Source organism: Adelges cooleyi, unplaced genomic scaffold (genome assembly GCF_023614345.1).
Source record: "Adelges cooleyi isolate 19-005CV unplaced genomic scaffold, UGA_ACOO_1.1 ACOO_flye_CR_arks_rails_tigmint_CR_PRNA_23, whole genome shotgun sequence".
Classification (NCBI taxonomy): Eukaryota; Metazoa; Arthropoda; class Insecta; order Hemiptera; family Adelgidae; genus Adelges; species Adelges cooleyi.
The window spans coordinates 4,706,060-4,731,482 of record NW_026095893.1 but is presented as its reverse complement, the minus strand read 5'-3'; the positions used below and the strand labels follow the sequence as shown (position 1 = coordinate 4,731,482).

Below are 25,423 nucleotides of genomic sequence, written 5' to 3'. Positions count from 1 at the left end.
ACAAATCGTTAGATCATATTATATTATATGATCTAAGTAATCACCTTAAGATCACTATAATGATATTATCACAGAATAGATTAATCTATAAAGACGTCTATGAGTATTTAAGTCTACTGTCTATGTGAAGACCAATGGGCAATGACCATATATTGTTCTATGGTGAAAACTAGTCTTCTAGTCTTCATAGGACATGGATAAAACTTTAATCTATTCTGTGACATTATTATCATAAATCTTGTTTATCAGTCATCACTCATTACACATAAATTATGCATAGATCTATAAACATCATGACGTATGTATGGTTGGTGCATTGATTAAGTATACTGTGTATTTAATCAATGGTTACATTAATTTTGTACGTACAATAATTTTTATGTCTAGGGTCACACTGTATAAAGGAGTCACTTGTCGTACTTATATGGAATACAGACGATACAGGGAACGGCCGCTCCTACAACATTATGGAATAATATCAATTGGTTTATTGGTCTTAATGTTATCATTGACGCGTAGTTTTGGCCACACTGCACGTGATAATCATCATGTCTAATCAATAATGTTAAAAGTTAAAACAAACAAGAAGAGTAAGAACAGATGATGATTGATGTAAATAAACGACCGGTGTGTTTTGTGTTGTCGAGTTCATTGTATTTGCGTCTGGTGGTTTTATGTCGGTTTGCGTAATTTTCTATTTTGATTTAACCAAGGAGGCTAAACATTCGGTTTGTTGAGGATATTAAAACAAATCCAGGTAAATAACCGTTTATATTTTTAATATAATTAGAAAAAATGTACCATTTATGTTACACAATTTACTTGGCAGCCCTTATATATTTTGTATTTTAAAAAATACACAGAGGAATATATTTTTAATATTTCGCAGCTGTTTACTGTGTTAGGAATTTGTCTGTAGATGTCAAATGATTATTTTAAAATTATAAAGAAAAAATTAACTCTTTGAAATAATTGTTAAGCTTTATAATATGAATGAATACAATTCTTTAATCAATTTATTCATTTTGACTATTTTTTTGAAAATTGGATGGTCTAATATAACTTTTAGCCTAATATAACCTTAAGTTGAACACATATTATGTTATAATATTAACAATATTAACAGTGATACATAAAAGAAACATAATCAGCTCTGTTTCTGATTTATTTTTATTCAACGAGATTAAAATGTGGTAATCAATCTATGTTGTGATTTATGTCTAAGAAGAATTTTTATGTTTTTAATATATTTTTAATTGTATTATCATATTAATTTTGAAAACTGTATTAAATAATTGGAAAAAAAAATCTTCTTAGTGTGATTTATTAACATAAACATTAAAAAAATTATATCATTAAAATAAATTGAATAATGTCGTCACATATGTTTCGGTACTCAAAGTGTCAGCCATATATGATAGAAAAACTGTAAAAACTTTTTTTTTGTATTATGATCTAACTGTAAAAATATTTTATCAAGAAAAATATAGTAGTTAAATATTAATAATAATGATCTTATTTTGAAATATTACCTCTGAACTATTTAGATTTCTCATTGATAGACTATATTGTTATGTTTGACTTTGATATGAATTTTTTTCATGTCATGTTAGTCATATGTTGTATCTTATTTTATTATTTTGTACTTCTTTCTTTACTAAAAAAAAAACCATTCGTTTATATTCAACAGAACAGTTAACATAACCCACTACATGTAATATTGCATTGCGCCTCTACCTTGTTTCTTCCCTGATTACTAAACTTAACAATGGTTATAAATCCGGGAGTAACAGTATTCCGAGCGTAATGATCTGGTCATAGTAGATCATTTTTGTATTTAAAAAGTCAGTAAAGTACATAAAATGAATGTGACAACATCATAATTTATTATTTAAGCATGCTATCTAAAGGATTATTATAGTTATATATGTGTGGTGTAAATTAATGTAGAATAAAAAACAACAAAAATTTAGTAGGAAAGGAAGTTTTGATTAGTACAAAGAGGAAGGCATAATTAAATAATATCCCTATTTAAAATTGTATAAATAAGTCATTAATTTTTTTTTTAATTTTCATACTTACGGCAAGCTAGTCACTTCATATGGATTTAATTGTTAATTTCAATAAGACCTATTTGAGAAGCATTTTATATAGAATTCTGTGATTGTGTTTCTTATAATAAAGCCTAACATATTCACTGCTTTTGTGCATATTATTTTTATATTCTATCTTAAACATTTGATACTTGAGATATAATATAATGTATTAAATCTTTGAAGTTGAAGTTTTTTGATTTCAATAAAACAATATATATGCATCAATAACTGTGTAAATAAATGTCATTTGAGTTTCTTTTTTTTAAAAAGAAATCTGACAAGTCTAATAAATGTTAAATTTAAACAACTTTCATGTTAAAATAAGAAAATTTAAGTACATTTTAGAAATCTATGTATATATGTTTGTTAAATTTTAATAATTGTCAATAAAAAACAATGAAGGTTAGTAAATTAAGCATCACCAAGAAATGTGCGTTACATGTTTTTTATAAAAAAATAGTTGAAATTTGGTGCTTTTATTTTTGAGATGAAACTATTTTCATATAATGTAATACTAAAAGTATTTAGATTTCCACTGTTTAAGTGTACCTATTTAAAAGTATTTTTAAAAAAACTGCTTAAATTCTAAACCTCCAGACAAGGCCAATGAAATTATATTTCCATATCAATGTTAACGTTCATCAATCAACTGTGTTAATCTCGTGTTTTATTATTATTATTATTATTAATTGTAACAATGCCTCGTTATGCAATAAGCAATCAAATTCAAATTTTACTACCCTGTTTATGGAATTGAAAAATGTAGGTGATTTTATAGTTTTCACACACGTACATTACCAGTACCTAAAAATCGTTATGCCTAAAAAGTGAATGCCTTATTCACAATATTCAATTTGAAATGTTAAATTAAATGTTAATCCAACAAATGCTCGCGACAGAAAAAAAATGTGTTCATAATGTTCTAATAAAGTTGTACAGTTGAGAAAAAACATAGATAGTCAATTGCACTATACGTTTGCACTTATGATTTAGAGCATCGTAATAGTAATAGTAATTAACTTAACTGTAATTATAGTTTTTTTGTAGTTCCCTATTTGTAATATATCGCCGTCTTTCTGAAAGGATTGGACTGTGTTAACTTACACTTGAAACATTTATTATTGTTATAATTACTATTACTATCATCAAGACAACCGCAATTAATATTTAGTTGCTCCAGTCTCGTGTGTTGTAGATTTTATGTATAATGTGCGTGTTAAAATTTAAAGGTCTTTTGGGACCTCATGCATATCATCGCTTGTAAATGGCGGCAGCTCTATATATTTCAGTATGTAATCAGTTTATATATTGTTGATTGCTGCATGGGGAAACATGTATCAAGGTAATTTTTTTAACACCTTCGTCGAGAATAATTAAAACCAGTTTAATAAAGAAAAAATTGGTAAATGTATCTGATTTTGCTTATGTGACACAATATACAGACAATGTATAATAGTTAAATAATCTTAGCAATTAATTAATTTATAAATAATTTACTAATAAATAAATAAATTTAATGATGTTATTTTATAACCTATACAAATCCTGAATCATGATTCTTGATCTTCTTAGCGTTTCATTTTATGTTGCTATGCTGCAATAGACCGAGAAAGGGGATTTCGTGGTTAATTTTCGAGGGATTAGTGGTCGGAGGTAAACGGTTTTGGGAAGTTGGGTAAAAGTTTCGAAAACATAAAAGCGAGTTTAGTGTTTAGCGAGTATAGAGTGAAACTACGGGTCTTAGTAACTGGGTGTTTGAACTTTGATTTTGCATATTTTATTTAGAAAAAGGCACACTGTTTAGATAGTAATGACCAAAAAAACCAATACGTTCTCAGCATCACGTGATAATCTCAAAACAATAACAGGGAACGGGGTTTCAAAAGAAAGTTTTGTATAATTACTGTATAACCACGTGTGGTCGTAGCTAGTTTAAACTTAAGCATTCGCTAACAACAGAGGTACAACTACATAGGTGGCTAGTTGGTACTAAATAATGCTTAAGCTAAACTGACCGTTTAATGTCTATGATTTGGCGTGACTCTAATAAACCAGTACCGTTGATTTTATAATAAACAGATAAGCCACGCTATAGTAATTTTCAGCCACTAGAGCTTAAAGCCTCAGTTTTAAATTAATGCTTTAGCGCTTCTAGCTGTTGTTAAAAACATCTGTTTAGTTCCGAAACATTCCTATACCGTGGCTTATCTGTTTTAATTAACAATTGGTGTGATAAGGACTTCATGGTAGGGACAAATTTGAAGAACACGCTGATAAACATAGATCACTCCGTCTCTCTCTATCCAAAGCTCATTCCCTTGTGCTCATGCAAAATCAAATTAAGAAAATTAAAAATAGTGTACTTTTAAATAGTTTTATTCCAGAATATAATGTTATTGTCACGTTTGTGTAAACGTTATTATACTGATTGTTGGTGTTTCGAAAACATTATCTACCAATATATTAAACATGACAGATTATATAATATATAAATAATAAATAAATGGAACACGTGAATAAAGAATGGCAAAAATCAAAACATAAGTAATCAATATATATTTTTAGTATCAAAGCTAAAATGAACAAAAACGTCTTTCCTTTGTGTGGAAGATTAAATTAATATGATATTTTACGTTATTGTTATACATTGTATACATGTAGTGACACATTATTAAGTTTTGACGTGGTAAAGAAGAAATATGCGGTACTTTTTTGATTTCTTTTTACTCACTATGTATACATCGCAATAAAAACATTTTTTAATTTCGATTAAGAATAATTTAATGAATTCTAATTTCAAGACAAAAACAATAAATTCTAAAAGGTGCCATAAAAAACTTGAATTATGTGTAACTCGTAAAAAATATTAAACCAAATCTGTTATAATAATGAAGTTTTTTCGTGCAAATCATATTATCATTGAGTATATATTGTACATATATACAATATACACTCAATGATATTATCAACAAAATTAATTATTTTTACGATGTTCTTATAGTTATTTTATTTTCAGTATTTTTTTACGAGTTACACATGGTTTTTAGTTTTTCCCTTCCGCTATTTAGAATTTATTATTTTTTCCTTAAATTGTTCGTTAATAACCCAAAAACTTAATTAATCATCTTTTTTTATCTAAAAACTTAGTTATTAAATTTGTTTTACGTACAAGTTTGCAACAAAAAAAAAAAAAATCACAAAAAAAGGAAATTTCGATTTTCCAATAAAAGTATTAAAACGCGTACATTCTTAATGGCTACATGGATTAGTAAGTACACTTAAAATGGCATTGAAAAAGGAAAATTCGTCAGGTTTTTGTCGTAATCCATTGTTAAATTTTGTTTGCCAAATAATTAGACTGTATTACATAGTATTGTTTGTTTTATATAATTCAAAATTAATATTTGTTAAAAAAAAAAAATGGTAACATATTCATTATTTTTTAATAAATACGATTGAAAGGTGTTTTGTATTTAATTAAAAAAATACTGTATTTTGCTTATCCCTGAATTTACGAGTATGCTTTTGCAAGAGTGGAAGACCGATTAATAAAGCAGTATAATAATGTACTCGTTAGTTTCTTCGTTTATGGTTAATATTTAGAGTTTTATCTGCCGGCGAGAATATTTGTATTAGTTATTACATATTATTATTATTATTATTACATTGGGTTAATATTATTGTTGTCGAGGATAAAGAGAGTTTCACGATGGTCGGTTTGTGCCTCGCCCAAATCCCGTGGGCGAGTCGTGTGTTGTAGCAGCTGAGGCAGCACGTGTACGACCGTCGGGAATGACGCATGCGTTCAGCGTGGGCTATTGATCCTTTATGGAGCGCGCCTTAGTGTTCTCTGCATCCTCATGCCCCGTCTCCCTATCGTTTTGCGGTCACCACCGGGGGTGGCGGTTGATCCCCTCGTCGTTCCTTTGCCCTAGATAACCACTCCCGACGCTGCTGCCTCATCCCCGTACCACGGCCGTAGTATAGTGTAGCGGACGTTCCCTACTACCATCCGCTCCTTCCATCTTCTGCCGTCGACTCTGCACATTGTTGTCGTATGTGTGTGTGTGTGTGTATACTGTGTATGTATACCGTCCGTGGTTGACGTTTAATTAAAAATAAGAAAAGAAAAGTATTATCAGTAGACGGCGGCGCTGATGGTGATCAGATTCCCTTTGGTGTACTTAACGAAGAGGACCTCTGTGGCGTAAAATACATTAAATGAACTGCTACTTGCGTATTACGACTACTATAATGTCAACTACGTTTTGTTGTCGTGTCCCCCATGACTATACAAAGTTACTTAATAAGCAGCTCGTGGTTGATAACTTACAGAAAATATGGGGCTGTGTGTGTGTGTGTTTACTAATATTATATTAATGAAATTATCAGATTTCTGTACATCGGCGACATTATATAGGGAGTTCGAATCGTTTAATTTGTGTGGTATGCTAAATTCTAAATTGGCGGGAAAGAACCAAAACTGAATCGCGCGTTATAAGAATCCGGATTTTATAGGGCTAAAGATGTGAACATTAGCATTGATTATTAATGCCCGAAATTAAAGAAAACCAATACTCGATTGCGGTAACTAAGTGTGTATAATTTGAAATTTCTAATTTAAACATAATGAAATTAGAAATTTTAAAACAAATTATACATGTATAATTTTGGAGTAATAGAAACGCTTTTGTACATGGGATGATAGAAATTATGACCTAGCCTAAGGCGAGTGTAGGCAACAGTGTACCTTTCCGGTATAAACCAAGATTAACTGACAGTGGTATGTTGGACAATGAGTTTATATAGTTAATTTTGTTTATAGTGTTCGGCTGAAGAGTATTTTTCCAGTGGATGACTTTGGTTTTTTTATTACATTACGAAATTGGTGAAGACAAATTAGTAAACAGAATTTTAGTTGCTGTAGGAGTAATAATATCGAATAGTTCCCCGGTATCAAAACATTGTGTACTGAAAAATCCAGGAGGCTAGGACTAAATGAAAACTAATGTACCGGGTGATTCGTTAACCTACAGCCCAGTCAATAACCTAAAAAATATTATACTTTTTAAAATTTTTTTTAAATTTTTTTTAGCTATTAGTTGGGTTAAATTTAATATTTTTAACTATAATAACTGAAACTAATTATCCAAAACTGGTTATTGACCAGTTGAAATGTTCTACACATTATTCTTAATTTAAAAAGTTAATCAAAAATATACGTTACCATTTAAAAACTTAAGTTAATACGGGTTAAATATATAGGGGATGGGGTTATATTTTTTAAAAATATTTATTAAATTTGTCTCAACTAATAACTATAAAAGCATAACATTTTTTTTTTAAAGTCTTATATCTTTTAAGTTATTGACTGGGCCATAGTTAACGAATCATCCTGTACTGTCAAGTATTTTTAAAGCATGGCATATGTATACTTTTCAGTTTTCATAGAAAATACGTATGAGGAAAACCTTGACTGTAAAAGGGGAGACGAAATCTCCAAATTGATAAAGCGTAGCAGGCGGGCCAACGGAATAATTTGGTTTTATGGTAGACGATGTGAGGAACCCAACAAAGTTTAGAATCAAGTGTCACTTCCAGATACTTGAAATGGGAGATTAAACTGTTAAACGCCTATAGGAGGAATAATCTTCGTGTGAGTGATATATCAATTTGTGTTTAGAGTTGTCTTGTATGTTTGCAGTAGTTTTAATAAACTAGTGAATACGATTAGGTGTTTGTAGATTATAGCATGCCATTTTTGTTTGCGGGAATTCCATTATAATATTTGATGGCTTAGCTAAACTCAAAGTTTGCGTTTAATTCGTCCATAGAACATTTATATTTTATATGGATTAGACGACAGACAATACAATCCATCGTTAAGAAGTGTTGAAGTGAACCTTACATTTTTTTTTAAATTTCTATCCTTAAAAATATTATTTTAAAACTATGTATTTTTATATGCATTTGACAGGTAGTGAGCGTTTTATATAGGAAACGTCATCAAAAACTTAAATTCAAGTAAAATTGTATAAAGTAGTATTTTTAGAAATTTTACGAAAAGACAAACTTAACCTTGATAAGAAACCTGGATTTTGGAAATAAAGGTTTTTACGGATACATAAAATTATTTGATGTTATGTTATCCATTTGATATCCGCTATTTTTAAACTTATTTTTTTTACCTTACGTTTTTTCGACCACCTCTATTTGTTCTTTAAATATTGATTGATCTCACAAGGTGACTGAACACTTGTCTCCTCAAAATCAAAATCAAATCAGAAAGCATTTTGACTACAGCTTTTTATTCAAATGACCGCTCGCTTTGTTGTCGTAATGTTGAATGTGTAATATGTTTCTTATACCTGAAACTCTATCTAGGATTGATAATCAAATAGGATCAAAATGGTTAAATCTTAAACTCGTGAAATAATTGTTTTGCTACTAGTTACTTTAATTGCTTTTTGTATTTATTTCATTTATAAAATGTTTTAATAATTAAAATATTTGTGTACTTCGTATATTAAGTAGATATAGGTATTATGTTGAATTTGAAGGCTTTATATAAAAATCTGAATATTAAAGTGTTTGTTAAAATGAAGTCTTTGTGTAAGATTTGACTAAATTTATTTTTTATAACCTCGATTATGTAAATACTTTTAGTTTAGTTTAGTATTTTCCATAGGGTATGAATTGACTAAGTTTCGATACTGACAAACTACAGACTGTAGTTTGGATATTATAAAGTTAACAATTCTCACCTTTTCTGTTTAAAATTTAAACCTTGTTATTTTTATAATGACACGATAACTATCATATTACACAATTTAGAATAATTGGTAATATTTGTACTTATATATAAAAATATATAAATTACTGTTTTATTTGTAATTGCCCGCATTTGAGTCATACATATAATATATGTACTATTGAAATAAAATGTGGACATTTATAATTAATAGGATTTAGTGTATTCAATTTGTTTGAATTGTTAATGATATAAGTAAAAGGCCAGTACAGTGGGGTCGAAGAATAGTGGAGACGAAGCATATTGAAGCGGGGGTGGTCACAGAACCATATGAATTATTACAACTGAAAGTAATAAAATCCTTTTCAAATAAGCGCTTCGATAAGAATCTGTAATAGTAGAAATACAAATATCGATAAGAGCATTGTACCTAATGACAATTATGTGTTTAAAAATGTCTTTTTGTTATAAGAGTGGATACGAATAGGGTTGATCGTTTGTCTATAATAATTTATTGCCATAGTTACCCATATATCGTAATTAACAATATAATGAAAATATTTTCAAATACCCGTTGACTGTTGATTTACTCACACAAAGCAACATAATAATATTGACTACCTACGGGCTACGGTCAAAATGTAATTGTTCCTTTTTTTTTGGTGGTTTTCCTTTATAAAAAAAATATGACTCAACATTTTTTAAAAAATGGTATATGTTTTAGCCTCATATCTAGATTTAATTTAGGTCTAATGTTGAGACATTAAGCCCCAACAATTTCACCTAAAAAGTGTAATAAAGAAAAAGTTTCCACTCCTTCTACGGGAAAGGGTTTATGATTTGTTTTGGTTTGTGAACGTTTATTGATAGTACTATGTCTTAGCAATATTCCATATTTTGGAACTAACTCGGCAGTTTTAAGGTGGCGGGGTTCTGACGATTTAACTAATAAACTTTAAAATAATTCGTCAGAACCCACTGCCCCACCTTATAGTTATATAACGCCATATTTTTAAGTTGAAAAATATGTAATTTGTTTTGGTGATCTTTTTAAATTTTGGGCATTTCAGGTACAAATTTTGATTTAAACAGTTGCTACACCAAGAAATTGGTTTGGCGGTTTAGAAGATATTGTGGGTCCAGACACACACACAAAAAATAAACATCATTGTAATAACGATATCTTTTCAGCTCCGTGTCAAGCTAATAATGTGAATTTCCCTACTAATTGAATATAAATTTCCGGTTAAGCTTAGTATGGTTATTTAGTCAGTTTGTATATCATTTGGTACTTTGAAGCTGTTTAGAGTAACACTTTTATTTTTAGATGAATTTAAAAATAGCCGCATGGGCTGAGAGTAGTTTTAAAAAGTAACTAGCTGTAGTCTGTTTTTGGTTTAATGTAACGTATTTAATATAAAATGAGTAAGTTTTCTTGATTACTGGAATTAGGAAAAAAATGTAGATTAGTTTTTGATTTGTCTCAGGTAGGTCAGGATGTTTGAAATTAATTAAAATAATTAATTTCTAAGTAAAATAGTAAATAAGCCTATGAGATAAGTAGTAGATATTATAGCAGCTATGCGGCCTTACTTGTTAAAGTTTAGTAGCTTAAAATGTATAAACTCTTTAGACTTTTAGCAATAATCAAAATTAATAAAAAGTTCTATGTATAAGTAAAAGTTATTTCTATTATTTTGATATTGTTGTACTAATTCATCTTTTGTACTATTTAGAGTACAAGTTTCTGATAATAAATATTTATTATTAAAAAAAAATAAATAAGGATAACATAATATAATTAAAAAAAAATTGTTAAATAACATTTCCAAAACCTTTATAAAAAACATTAATAACTAATGATTGTAAAAAAATAAAACATGTATCTAAGAAATGGCTGGTATTGGCTCTAAGTTAATTGTACAATTTGTCATTTATGACACCTACAATCTAACTAGCTTGTGATAAATGAATGTTAAGATTCCTGGAACCTTGTCAAGATCGTTCAATTGAAATCAAACCAGGCTATATTTTAGATATAGAAACCTGAAGTAATTGTCATCACTCATTAGTGTTTGAAAAATAAGATATTTTGAATGAAAGAAAAAATGACCAGTATGTATTTTAATGAACAGACTCAAAGGTGAACGTCATTAAAAAGGGTTCAAACTGGAGAAAATCATTGTATAAGAAAACAGTGTTGAAAAAAAGAAAAAGATTTTACTCTCATAAACAACTTATTTTAATGGGACAGTTTTATTGATAGCTAATGATTATAGGTTCAAACGCCAAATGTGTATTTTATTGTTCAATATCTAAATTGAAAACGACGTGTTTTCATAAGCGTTCCGATATTTGAATAAAGAAATCATATTCAGTGTTTTTCAACTTGCTCTTATTCTATTTTAAGTCAACAATATTAAAAAGTTGTGATATTTATTATTAGTTTTGAATTCCATTGAGAAATATAAGCTTAGTGTAACCAATATATATATAATATTTATATTTATATAATAAGAAGATATAATAAACAATTTTATACTTACGTTTTTTTAATTTTTAAACTTTTATTATTTTCTTCACTTTATATTTTCATCATAACCAAATTTTTTTTTAGGTTACGTTAGCTGGAAATTCTGATTTGTTTTTAACCACTATTCTTCAACAATTCCACTTCCTATTGTTTTATTGTAGTTTATATAGATTCGTCATGACCTTAATCATTATACATTATAGTATTTGTTTTAAAAATAATTTGAAATTAATTGTAACAAAATTGAAATCTGTATTTGATTGTTTAAGCGTACAATTTGTATTTAAGTACTGCTAGAGATTAATTGCATATTTAAAAATCGTTAAGGAAAAAGCATTCATATTTTGTTTTTATAAATTTGCATATTAAAATGTATATGCTCAGTGAATATTACTGAAGCATCCAAACGAAGGCTTATTTCAATTATATTTAAATTTTCATTCTTCCCTGATTGATCATAAATTTAAACTTGGGTGGGTCGAATGACTCATACACAATTGTGTATGCGGTAGTTCTTTCGGACTACCGAAAAGACTTTACTTTCTATATCGTTTACAAGTCATTATAATATTATATTTAAAAATTATTTTACAGGAAAAAAAAAACGTGGAGTGATCAGATTTTAATATTTTCTTCCAGAATGCATTGACCATGAATCATAATAAAAGATCGGCATTAGCATGGAATTTAATGTTGAATAGTTTTTTTTTATTACTAGCTTTTATTGGAAAATATTACAGTTCATCAATTACAGGATAGTTATTTAGCAGAGATCAAAAGTTATTGTTTTGTATGTCAGGAAGATTAAACTTTAAGTTTAGTCAACTTTGTTCTTGCATAAACAAGCAAATGCAGTTTATAACATACCAAGCCGTTTTTCCGCGATCCCGCCTGTCGGCCAACCAATTAAAACAGTTTTACTTGATTTGACATTTTGATTGACACGCACAGTTCGTTTATAAAGCCGCCCTTCTTTCATATAAGTATTTTTCAACGGGTCTCTGAAAAAGCAAACCCGTGTTTTCGCATGTGCCCTATCATTTTCTGCTGGCCCGATTTTATATTGATGATTGCCTGTTATTGTGTTTAGAACGTGTGTGTGTGTATGTTCAATTAAAGTATATCGATTAAAAGTCGACAAAATGTGTGTTTTGAACGTATTATGTATTATATTTAAAGTAATTGTTAGTGAGCTTATAATAGCGATTTTCACGCACTTGTTGTTTTTATGATAATAATGCGTGGTGTCGAGCGATTACCTTATTGACTTATATTTTATTTGTGTTAAAAGTTGTACAGTTAAAACAAATTAATACACATTTAAATTATGTGATCGACAAATTTTTGTTGATTATAATTAAAATCAACTGCTATGGCGCTGAGAACAGTTGTCAATACTCAACAGTGTATAGTCATTCAATTTGAATAATATTATTACAATAGAAATTATTCAGTTCAACTTTATACTTGACCTTTGGCTATAGTTGTTGAGCTAATATTAAACGATTCTACTACAATCATTACAGTAATCCCCGTGTTGTTTTACGGTTTTATTTCTTACAAATCATGGCATTCATAAACGGCTAAAACGTAATTGATTGTCTTATTGGTTGAATAAACTAAAAATTATTATCGCCTTGAAATTGCTTAAAATGCGTGATTACTTAATCAAGACAATCATGCCAGCTATACATATTATAATAGGCAGACTACAATTTTTAGTCAATTCTGAAGCTCAATGGACTCCTGTACCCCAACCACCTAAACATAACTAAACAAACCTGAACTAAACATATCAAGCTAGATTATAAGAGCTAATTCTTTAATACAAGCGTTTTATACAATCATAAGTACCTTTTTAAATAGAAAAAATAACCAAACATCATGGGTCCTGCTCAATGTTCGGCTCATTCCATGCGCATGCTTATGTCTAATCAACCTATAAGCTATTATACTTTTACATAAACATTGTTTACATTTTTTTACATGTTCTTTCATGAACAATATATTTTGATAAAGTTTTTATTTTGATGTAGGGAGTATGTTAAAGTAAAAAGTAGAGATCATTTTTCCCCGTTATTGTACACCAATACAACTAGTTTTCATTTTAATTGGACTTAGGATTCTTTGGACGCCTTTACATAATAATGTATATTGTATAACATCATAATAAAGTAATACATAAGTCGGTGTGTACGTACCCTCAACTGCGTTAATTAGATTTAACTGACTGTACCTACTAGAAAATGCTAAGTGAACGCACAACTTAATATTATGTATACTCAGGAGAGTATTTTAAAAGGGGAAAAAAGGTTAGTTTCAAAGGCTCTTTTCTCTGTCAGCATAACAATAATTTTAATAATCGTTGGAATTTATTAAACCAATAACTGAATTTGGTTGTTTACAATTTGCAATATTTTTTTGGATAGTTGCTTATGTATACTAACCGTAACATTTATTTAGGTATAAGGTTATTTTTGCACAATTGTTATTTTAACACAACTTTACTATGATTTAAAAGTGTAAATACATTTTTTTGGCGTTTGGTATGTGAATAAAATTGTTCACATTATATTATAATGTATAGTTTATTCACTTATTCTTTGCTTAAAAATCAAAATAATACATGTCTTTTTTAAAACCAGTGGCGTAGTTACTACAAGAAAAGAAAGGGTAGTTCCCTGAGGTAGTGTATACTATTTTAAGGCATTTTTGCACGGTATACTTTTTTACATATAGACTAAATATATTATATTATAGAGCACGAGATGATGTTGTTATGTTCTCGGGCGGTTTTGGCTGTAGTTTTGTTACTGGTTTCAGCCCTCAACCTTCTATAAAAATGTTTATCAGTATTTTGCTGTATGTAATTAATATTGCAAGGCCTTTGGTTGTTAGATTACTTATTATTTTTAAAAGAAATTGAGGAGTATTTTTTAAAAATATTTATATTTTAATTATTATAAGCATGGTTAGTTGTTAGGACTTATTTAAATGCTCGGACATCATCTATTAAGTTAACCAAATCTTTTGTTTTACCTACTTTTACCACACCCGAATTTTTTGTCCTGAGGTCCATGAAACTTTTAATAATAATAAAAATATTGTAATGTTGCATAAAACAGCCTAGACAAATTTATATTTTTTACAGGAACAAAATATTTGAGCGTCACAGCATTATGTATGTGTCATGTACCTCATAGAAAACCGAAATATGTCTACTGATACTAACATGACAATGTTTTGTTTTGTAAATGATTGGATTGAAATTAAAGACAATCCATGTATTTAACTCATGCAGTACCTAATGTAAATAAATTCAAATGTAGTAGTGCAACGATATAAGACAAGACCTTTGAGTTATGAGTTGACCTATCTACAGTAACGCGACTTCCAAAACAAAGACTATTAAAAATGTCCTATGCAGTTTTTATGTATACTTTTGGTCATTCAACTATACAATGTATGGATTGGCGTTCATTTCACCCTTTTCGTTATCATTTATAAACTATGAGCTAATTATAAACAAAACGACAAATCATAATATAACAAATGTATTAAAAGGTTTTTTTGTAATCTAGAAAAAACAACAACTTATGGTTTTTATATATTATAATAAAGAAATTAATATTTAAAAGCCTTAACCATAAAAATAATTTATTTAATTAATATATCAATAATAATTTTTATGGTTAAGGGTTTTAAATATTAATTTCTTTATTGTTTTTTGTATTTTTCCATTACTGGTTCTTCGGAATAATTTTACATTTATATTATTTTTTTAAGTAAGGGTTTTCTCGTTTACGGGTTTTAAATAAAAGGCGGGAACATCTTGTGATATATTGTATTTAGTAACTTTTTATTTTCAACTTATACAGGTAAATACATTTTTTCTAATAAAATATTAAAATTGAAAAAAAGTAGTAGTGAAGATATAAAAGTTAATATTTTGTTTTTAGTAACAGGTGTTTTACTTGTTAATTCATAACTTAAGTCGTAAATCGTGAATTATAAGTACCTACTATATACTTACAACATTTTATTTGTTATCGTTTCTACAAAATATGATTTTATTATTCTTATGTATGGTAAACATTTAATGTATATGCTGTGTAATGTGTATTTCGGAAATCTATTTTATACATATAATTTTAGACATATCGTTCTATTAAATATTAACAGTTATATTTCTCGATTACTAGTTTGATAAAAAAAAAAATAAAGCTATGTTGATTTAGCACAGCTCAGCATTAAAAAAATATATTACTTTTATGGACTTAAATAATAGCTAATAAAATAAGTATCTCTCCGGAGAATATAGAACAGATTTTATAAATTATATCAGTTTTAGTTTTAAACGTATTAGTACAGCCGAATTACACAGAAAAATTATATATTTAATAGACCAATAATTATGGACTATTAAATGATGTTTAATAGAAACCACTACATAATATTTAATGTCGTTAAACATTTAATGAACGTTTATGCAACCTGGCAACAGTGTGTATACATATGCCCAAACCAACTTGAGTAATGTATATTAGGTACTGTCTAAATCGGGTATGCGCTTTAATTTTAGAAATTCGAGTTAACTACTATTTATGTCTTTTAAAAAAAATAAAAGTGCTCCATAAATTTAATGTAAATCTGTTAGATTAAAAAACAAACTCATAGTCACCGCGATATAAATCAGCGATTAGAGTTATTCTAGATTCCAGATGCTTTTAGAATTATAAGAACACTTAACAACTCATTAGTATAAAATAAATATTTTAGTTGGTCCTGTTATACATATGTAATATGTTATATATTCAAGTGCTTTTATTTTGTTTTGCTTTTGAACTCCATATTTTCAACATATTTTGTGTGGTTACCCGTATCGTATATTGACAGGTAGAATCATCTATTGTGTTTCTACTAAATAGTTTATTATCTATCACTTACTATTTATTTAAATAATGTTGCACAACTGCCTATTTGAAAAATGTATATAAATCGGCTAAATCAATTGTTAAAATTAATAAACTATATTTAGTTATTGGCTAAATATATTTGCTCCTAAATTACAAATTACAATATTCAAAACTATTGTGTAACAATCATATGTTAACTGTAATAATACAATATTAGCACCAACCATTTTTTAAACGATTAAAAGTTGTACCTATATAACAATATTATTATATGGAATATATTATAGAAACTATTAAAACAATAGAAAGACTAATTGTCATTTAGATGGGGCTACTGACACTTTTTGGTGGGTTGTAGAGGATCAAAAAGTATTTTAACCTCCCTTTCCAATTTTCTAAAATAGTTTTTTATTTGCTTATTAAAAAAAATTATATTTACGGTTTAGTACCAGGTGATCAATTTAACGTAAGACATGTATTTTTACAAAGTAAAAACGGGTTTGTAGTTTTTCTATTGCAAATATTTAATTATTTGTGTTTTTTTTACATTAATATAAAATCACTAAATATTAATTTTTTTAGTATTTTCCAGATCTGTATTGACTTTTTAAACTTAAATGATAACGTACATATTTAACTAACATTTTGATTTAAGAATAATTTTCTGAAAATTCTAACTGGTGGATAATCAATTTTGGATAATTACATTTAAAGTTATTAAAGTTTAAAAATTAGGACGAGAGGAAGGGTGGAGTGTAGTATTATTTTTATTTGCGCTCATTACTCAACTGCGCACTCCACTTACCGTCGTAAATTTTAAACTTTAATAACTTTAAAATGAATTATCCAAAACTGGTTATCGACCAGTCAATTTTTAGAAAATTATATTTAATTAAACAAGTAAATTAAATATTTGCATTACTATTTAAGTTCAACTGATGTTAGAGCTTTTAAAAATACTTAAAAAGGTACATATTTAGTATTTTTATAATAATGTACCATGCAAACAATATCGCAGCGTGTCTTACGATAAAATGATTATCCTGTATACATTAAAGAAAAAAATGGAATTAAGGTCGGCCTTACTTTATAGATGGAATTTTTAAGTTATAATATTTTTTACTAGGCGTCTAGTCCGCTAAATTATCAGACCTCGTCAGTCAAAAGAGCTAAATGCATAGTTGAAATAATATTGACTCGAAAATTCAAACTAGGATATTTTGGATTCAAGTACTAATGATAAGTCGAGTTATTTAACTTAAAGACTCAAAATTTAAAAAGTAATGTATTCGGATTGTAAAATCGATTTTTTATCATTTCGAATCCAAAATATTTGAATTCAAGTTTTCTCATATTTAAATAATTCCCAAAACTATTAGAATATTTTACTATGTATTTTATTAAGGCCAAATGTAAACTGTGGTTGTTCCATATATAGCTTGACTTAATTGAGGTAAATCCGTAAATATAATATATTTTATACCGCTTATATATTTTTATTATTAAACAATAATTTTACGGGAAATGAAACGTGTGGTGATTAGATAATAATTTAATAATATTTTTTTCCCAAACTGCATCGTCCTTTAATATTCAACATAGTTACCCAAATAAAAAGTTAAAAACTGTGATAGTCAAACTTATTATGACGTTTACAAATTAAATTTTTGAAAATTAGAGGGCAACGCAGCCTGTAGGAACCCTTCCAATTTTTACATCACAAATTGTCGTTTGTATTTATTTAATTATTAAGTAAGTTGGATTTAATTATATTCTAAAACAATTCTGAAAAGTTAATTTTACCTAAAAATCAGAAATGGCCACATCTCTAAAAAAATAGGTATCTCTTAAGACATAATATATTTAATTTCAATAATAAGTAAATATAATTTTGCTATAGTACTACACTAGAAGTTGGGTGATGGCGATGTCGCGCTCTGGTTATTTTTAACTAAATTTATTGTAGGACTTCAGCCTCTCCTTCCCCGATATTTTAGAGCTAGTGGCGCCAGTGCATATTACATAGCTCTCAAGTAACGTTTTTATTTTACTGAAATTCTTAGGGAGCTTTAATAGTTTAAAAGAGTCTGAACTTCTCCAGCCTCCCTCATGTTGCGCTAATGTAACTTATGAACAACCAATAATATTAACTACAATTTGTAGATAAACTTTTTAGTAAAATAAATATTAATATCAAAGATTAAAATATATACAAAACTTATTTTAGGTAAAATAGCTAGCAAATATTTTACAGAAAGAATTAAACTATATTAAGTTTATAGGAATTTTCTCACTTAATCCGAATTAGGACACTATTCTATATGATTCAGACCATTTGGAAAATTCTTAATTCCAGACTGGCCACTTCGCCTCGGGTTTTGGCTGTACAGCGTCAATGAAATGGGCTTTTTTTGGTCATCGCCGACCGTATAATGTTGTACTAAAATAATGTGCAGTTAATAATATGGTGTAATAATAACAATAATACCTAACAAAGAATAATAATAATAATAATAATTATTAACAATTGTTGTTTCAGATGCATGCGGCCACTGTTGTTGAGCATGCCGTTGAACGCAGCGGCTACCGTAACGGCCACCGTCGCCGTTGTCGTTAGATGACCATGCGCCGGTCGGGCTGCCACCGTTGTCTCGGATTCGCATTGCGTCAGTGGTGCTGAGTCGCGCGTCGCCGACGACCACACAGTCCCGCCGCGAACGTCTGTTATCGTACGCACACACAATATCCTTTAATTCGTTATTTTTATTTCGCTCTCCTCTTCCTACCCCCAACGTGTATCGGTTTAAAAAAAAATGTATAGTTTTTTTTTTGTTAAGTAATTAATAGCTAACGCGGTGTTTTGATTTGACCACTTTCACGTGTTCGTGTTTTCGTGATATTTATAAACATATATATGTATGTATAATACTCTTATTGTTTTAGTATTAAAGACTAACAGTCGTTAATTATCATTATCCTTTCGTGGTATTTTCGTTGTACCCGTTCAGTTTCTCCGTAAATCGACTCGATGTGAACGGCCGACCGGTACTACGTGTACAACAACGTCAAATGTCGTCCGTACGACTGCAGTTGGCCATGAAGAAAACGCCGGTTTTAATCGGCGCGGTCGCTCTGCTGATAACAGCGGTCATGTGGGCGCCTGAAGCCGAAGCGGGATGGCAGGAAAACGTCCGACCGAAAATATCTGCTGTTCGAAGTGAGTTTTGTTCCATTTAACAGTAATAATATTATTGTCCCTTTGGCCGGACCACAACAACGGTTAACAGCTAATTACGAAGCAGCGGCCGGGCCGTTTGCTTTTTAGAGGCCAGATGCAATTCTTGAAGGGGTGCTTGGGCGGCCGGCAGTAGACGCCGTCGGGGTTCCCCGTCGGCCGCGTGCGAACCGATGAACCGCACGCCGACCTCCACGCGGTTTCGGCAACGGTTATGGGGTGGTGGTGGAGATCCCTCATATCGGCTGGTGATTGATGATGAGTCATCAAGGCCTTTTAATCTTTGAACGTCTTTCGAATACTCGCACGATGTATAGATATGTCATTACCCTCAGGCGCTAGTGCCATTGGATGGATTCGGCCCAAAGAAACGGACTGGGTGATTACGGCCAAATCGACGTGCCCGGAATATCTCGGGTCCCATTTTCGTTCCTTTTCGATGAGATCGGCATTTATTTTTTTTCATGCCACAGTAAACTAAAATATTGGAAGTTTTACTGTAATTTTTTTAAAACAAAAAAAAACAATTTGTAAAACCCAAGAAACCACACGTAATAGTTATGATCGGTGCCGGCCCGTATTAGACACCGATGGGGCCTCACATGTGTTCTTGAAACGCGCATCTGTTCGTCGACAATCTGAAAGGCTAATTCTACCACGCTTCAATTATTTCCCCCTTTTTATTTCACCGTAGTAGTCTGTTTACAGTACACGGCCTAAAGTATAGTTCTTTTTTTAGACGAATAAAAACCTAAATTTTGTTCTCACAATATTATACAAGTAAAACCCGTTCAGTTCATCTTCAGCCCGTTCGCTCATTACCTTTACATGAAATCGTAATGACCGAACGGGCTCAAGATACCGGATGGGTTATACGGTATACCTAAGTTACTTATTTCAATCTCGTAACAATCAATGGTTTATTATTCATTTCCTGTTTAGACGTATACAGTAGATATTTCTTCCATCTTTGGTGTTGGTGACTGAGTATTTCGAACAAAACGAATACTGGTGTATCGTTTGGAATATTATGATAAACTAGATGGTATTATAGATTTGTTGGGATTTTTTTATGTGGGTTAATTATTCTAAACTATAGTTACAAGTATTATTTATTGTTTGTTTTTATAGTTGTAATATTAAAAAATAACGTGATTAAAAATCTATTATTTTAAGTACCTTTATGATTATTTTGTACTTGACTCTTTTTGATTTTGCCTTAAAACATTTTATGTTAAAATTAACCTGCCCGGATCAAAAAATAGGAAAAAAAATGTGAATCAAAATAAGTTAAAACTTCATTTTTGAAAAATGCTACCTTATATCTGTAACAACTGTGAATAAGTGTTTAAGTCGATTTTAATAATTTTACAGGGGAGCAATTTTAAATTAACCAGCTGCCATATTATATCAGCATGTAATAATCAGGAACTCACATCTCTCTCAAGGTTTTCTTGTTGGTCCCACGAGTTAGACATTTATTCAAGGTGTGCTAGGCGCTTTGGACGACATCCTAGCGTACTTAGTCAGTTTTGACCAAAATTCGACTTACACACTTATTCACAGTTGTTACAGATATAATGTCAGAGTCATAGACATAATCGTGGTATATTATAAACTAAATAATTTTAGGGGTACAATTTCAACAATAAGTTCGTTTGTTTTATTCTGCTCATATCTGATAATTTTGTATTTCAAATATTTTATACCTATTAAATTATGTAGTCGATATAAGAAATCTATGATGATATATAACATTTTTGTTGCAATTTAAATTAAAAACTTTAACAAAAAAAAGTATGCATATTCAAACCTAATTTACTTTATTCTTAAAAAACTCTATAATCAAATCATTTGTATAGTGCTTAATTAATATTATTATTTGTTTGAATATTAAGGTACTCCCTAAAATAGGTTCTATTTATTCTTACAAACACGAGATTTTTAAACATAATTTATTTGTTTACTTGAGAGCACCTCTAAGGAGATTGGGTAAGATTGGAAAGTGGCTCCATATTTCTTACATTAGATTATATTAAAAAAAATGTACATATATATATATAAATTATTTCCTAACTGTTAATAATATTTTAGGTGTTGTTTAAATCTTTATTTTACGACTTTTATATAAAAACTTAAATTAGTTTTACCTTAATAGTTTTAATATTTTATTACAATTTGATCACTTATCTTTCGAGTTCTTGTGTATTTTTTAAAATGATTTCTTTTTTTATAATACTATAACCTAAATAAGTTACATAATAACTGTCAGAAAATATTGAATACTTGAAATTATATTCAATATTAAATTAATACTTCGTTGAAACAATGAAATATAAGTTGTAAGCTTACAACTTTATGTATTCTTTATTCTATACAATTTGTACACCATTATAAAAGTATCACTATTAATAATTGAACTTAACCTGTCAAGGACGCATTCGTTTATTTAGTAGTTATAAACTTTTTTATTAAGTATTGTCGATTACTCTTCTTCCACTTATTTTGATAACATTTTTGATTAACCATGTATTTGTAAGTATATAAATGAGAAAAAAATATTTTGTTGTTGTTTTGTTTAAAACTTTTGACCCTTTTTTCACGGGTATATCTTTTTTGTAGTATACACAGTGTACAATTCTGTAGACTATTGTTGTTTTCCATTTGCCCCAAAGTTCTAACCAAGATACGTGTTTAAATTAAACTAAACAAAGTAACGCTACAATTATTTATCGCTGAAAGAAAAAAGAAACTACAAATTGCTTCCATTCATTGTTTTTTATTTTGTTTTTTTTTCTGCTGAAAGTGAGGGAAAATACATTTGTTTGAGAAAAATATCGTTAAGCATATTGTGTTGTACAAATAGTGTTAAATGTTATATTATTTCCAAGTCAATTATAATTAAGAGCGGTGAGCGAACATTATGTGTACTACAAAGGGAATCGTGTTATAAACAAAAAAAAATAATTTTCCTTTATTCGTTTAATTAAAATGATAGTTGCTAATCTATTTTTGAGCATACCGAGTATTTTTTTTTCTTTAGAGAAGTATGTTTAATAGTAAGGAAGTTTAAAAAACATTTTTTTTTTAATATAATAAAGATTAATTATATAGGACGGGATAAATGTGAGACGAAACTCGAAAATACAAAAAACCGACGGCGCTGGGTTACATGGCCGTTGCTAATTACAAGGATACTTTAGAGAGGAGGTGTATGGCGTTAGAGACAATAATTAAGCAACGAGGGTATGTCGTTAGCCTAAAAAAAAGTCGTTTCTCCACTCGTTTATACTATTACAATAAAATTATACTGGAAGACCTGGAATTCCCCATCGCGTTGTGTACAAAACACATTTACGATTAAAGCGCCTCTGATAATAGTTCACTATATCCTTTGGTCGCGAAGGGATATCCAGCTACTGAGGGTTAAAATCAATTTTATTACATGACTTTCTATAGTATTTTCTATTTAATATAGGGGTGAGATGTTTGTGTGAGCGTGCATTTTGAAAGGTTGTCGAAATGGCCACTTAGAGAGGAACATGCTGGGTTGTAAGCCGAATCAATAGGGGTGTGTTGAGAGAGAGAGAGAAAGCAAAAAGGCACAAATGAACATTTTTTAAGGTTGTATTTCGATCCTTTTTTGTATCTGAATAATAAAAATTTGCATATATTTACATGTTTTATCGATTGGATTTAATTTGGGGAAAATCATTAGGCAACACCCTTTTTGTTTTCATATGTAATTATAACTGTACGTGAGGACGTTTGTTAATCGCACATTTTCCTATAGTATTATAGGAAACGCTTGGACTTTATTTTGCGTTAACACAAAGTATATATTAATTGATGATGAACGAATATTATTGGATTTCTTCGTTTTACGTAAAATAATTATAGTTCTTATTGTAGTTTTTAAAAGTCGGGTCTGTTCGTCATTAGAATATCACCCCTATATTTCATTTCAAAGGGTGTTTTGAAAAAAAAAGTGTAAGGGTTTCTGTGTTTTCAACCAGATACGATCCTACTCATTTTTTTTTTATACAACAAAGCTGTATCGATTTCCCACAGAATTATGAGGGTGAAGTAACTGCGGAGAAATAAACGAATAGAATAAAAAACGCATTAGTTAATACGAAATTATTCGTTTTTGTGTTGATCTAAAAAGTAGTTTTCAATGTGTTTAAAATAATTTTTAATTATGACAAATTCCATATATTATATTATTTACAGATTATAAGTAATGTAAATAAATACAATAAAACTGTTAGCTTATTAATTAAATGTTTCTCCCGGAAAAACGTAATTGTAGTATACAATTTTTATTTATACATTTTTTTTTATGTTGTCGAAGTACAATATACAACGTACAATTATTATTTTTAATGAGATCGGTACTGAGAACAGGGGGAACAACTGAAGAAATTTGAGATCTTTTTTGCGCGTGCAAATGGAAAACACCATATTGGGTATTCGATATTGCAGTATAAATAAAATAAGAGAGAAACCCCGAAGTTGTGAAAATTAATTCGTATATTCACTTGATAAAAATACACATTTCAAACATCGAGGAGAACAGATGAATAAAAAAACAGCTGTATCGTTAAAGGGTCGCCAAATAGTAAATCCCCATGTCAAACTGCTCACAAATAATAGGGAACACACTTTATAGAAATCACTCTTCCAGTGCCGCAGTAAGGATTCATTCAGGTTATTCATGTTAATTTATTTGAAGTTCATGGACGACTTTGTTTACACAGCTGCTGATTTGAATCTAATTCGTATAACCTTATATTTGGTTTATGCGTCTCTAATGTTAGCGCAATTAAGCGCGTTCGTATTCTGTTACATATTTCAATGGGCATTACATAATCATTGCTAATAGACGTTTAAATGTTCGTTATTTATGTATTATATTATGTTTCAATTTGCATTAAATATTATGAGTATTCATGTAGATTATTCGCAGAAAACTTGTTGTTTTTCTGTTTATTATCGATCAAGGTTAAGCTTATCGATTACAATACGAGCAATGTTATAAGGTAATATTTTACTTTAGTGTTCGTCGATTATGGTTACATTTGATATTTTATTTATCTCGCTTGGTCGGTTTATTGTAAATTGTATGACACGACCATCAGAATTGCAAATTGTGTTCGTCTAAAACTGTGTAAATATCCTACTACTGTGTTTAAAGCCGTTTGACCACACGATGAAGGGTCGCTCGTTTCAGCCATTAGGCAATGTAGAATACCGTACTTAAATTAATTGCCGCGTTGAAATTTTAAAAATTAATTTCGCACTTGTATGTGCACAGTTAACATTATATTTACCTATATTCTAATAATAATGGGAGCATAATAAAATCTAGTTGTGATTTGTGCTCGATATAAAAAAATGTGACAGGAATAACGTTTAATTTAACAGTTTTAGATAAAATTATATGGTTATTCTTTTCGAAAATTGTATTTTCTGGTAAAGTTTTTATATAATTTTGGAAAATACTTTTTTGTTACTGAAAAGAGCAGCGAACGGCGGTATAACGTGTTAAATAGAACCTAAAGTAAATTTGCATCGTCAGGTAACGTGAGTTTACTTAGGGGACCACGTCCCCTGGGGGCGGGAAGGGCACATTCAGATAAGTAACCTACATACTCGTTAAGCCACAACAGCAGTGTACCATCTAAAATGACCCAGGCATTTGCGGTATTAAGCAACAATACAGTTTCCTTTTCCGATCACTAACTGTAAATAGTTATTGGTTTGCAGTTTTCTGTATTACTGTTTTTATTGCTGTAGAAGCATCTACTTAAACGTTCGAAAATACTAATTCAAGCAACGTTAGTGGTTATCTCGACATTTCCTAATCACTTTAAATTCATCGCAATGCCT

The 25,423-nt window shown here is 29.3% G+C and overlaps 1 protein-coding gene across 1 annotated transcript in view; it reads left to right on the top strand.

Annotated features, from left to right (window-relative positions):
- The first annotated feature begins 550 nt into the window (after nucleotides 1–550).
- LOC126835402 (semaphorin-1A) overlaps nucleotides 551–25,423 on the top strand; it is a 113,032-nt gene continuing 88,159 nt past the window's right edge. Inside the window, exons 1-2 of the mRNA XM_050567972.1 lie at nucleotides 551–757; nucleotides 18,836–19,513. Coding sequence (XP_050423929.1) covers nucleotides 19,366–19,513 — 148 coding nt within the window. The 5' untranslated portion in view covers nucleotides 551–757; nucleotides 18,836–19,365. The remainder of the gene's footprint in view (nucleotides 758–18,835; nucleotides 19,514–25,423) is intronic.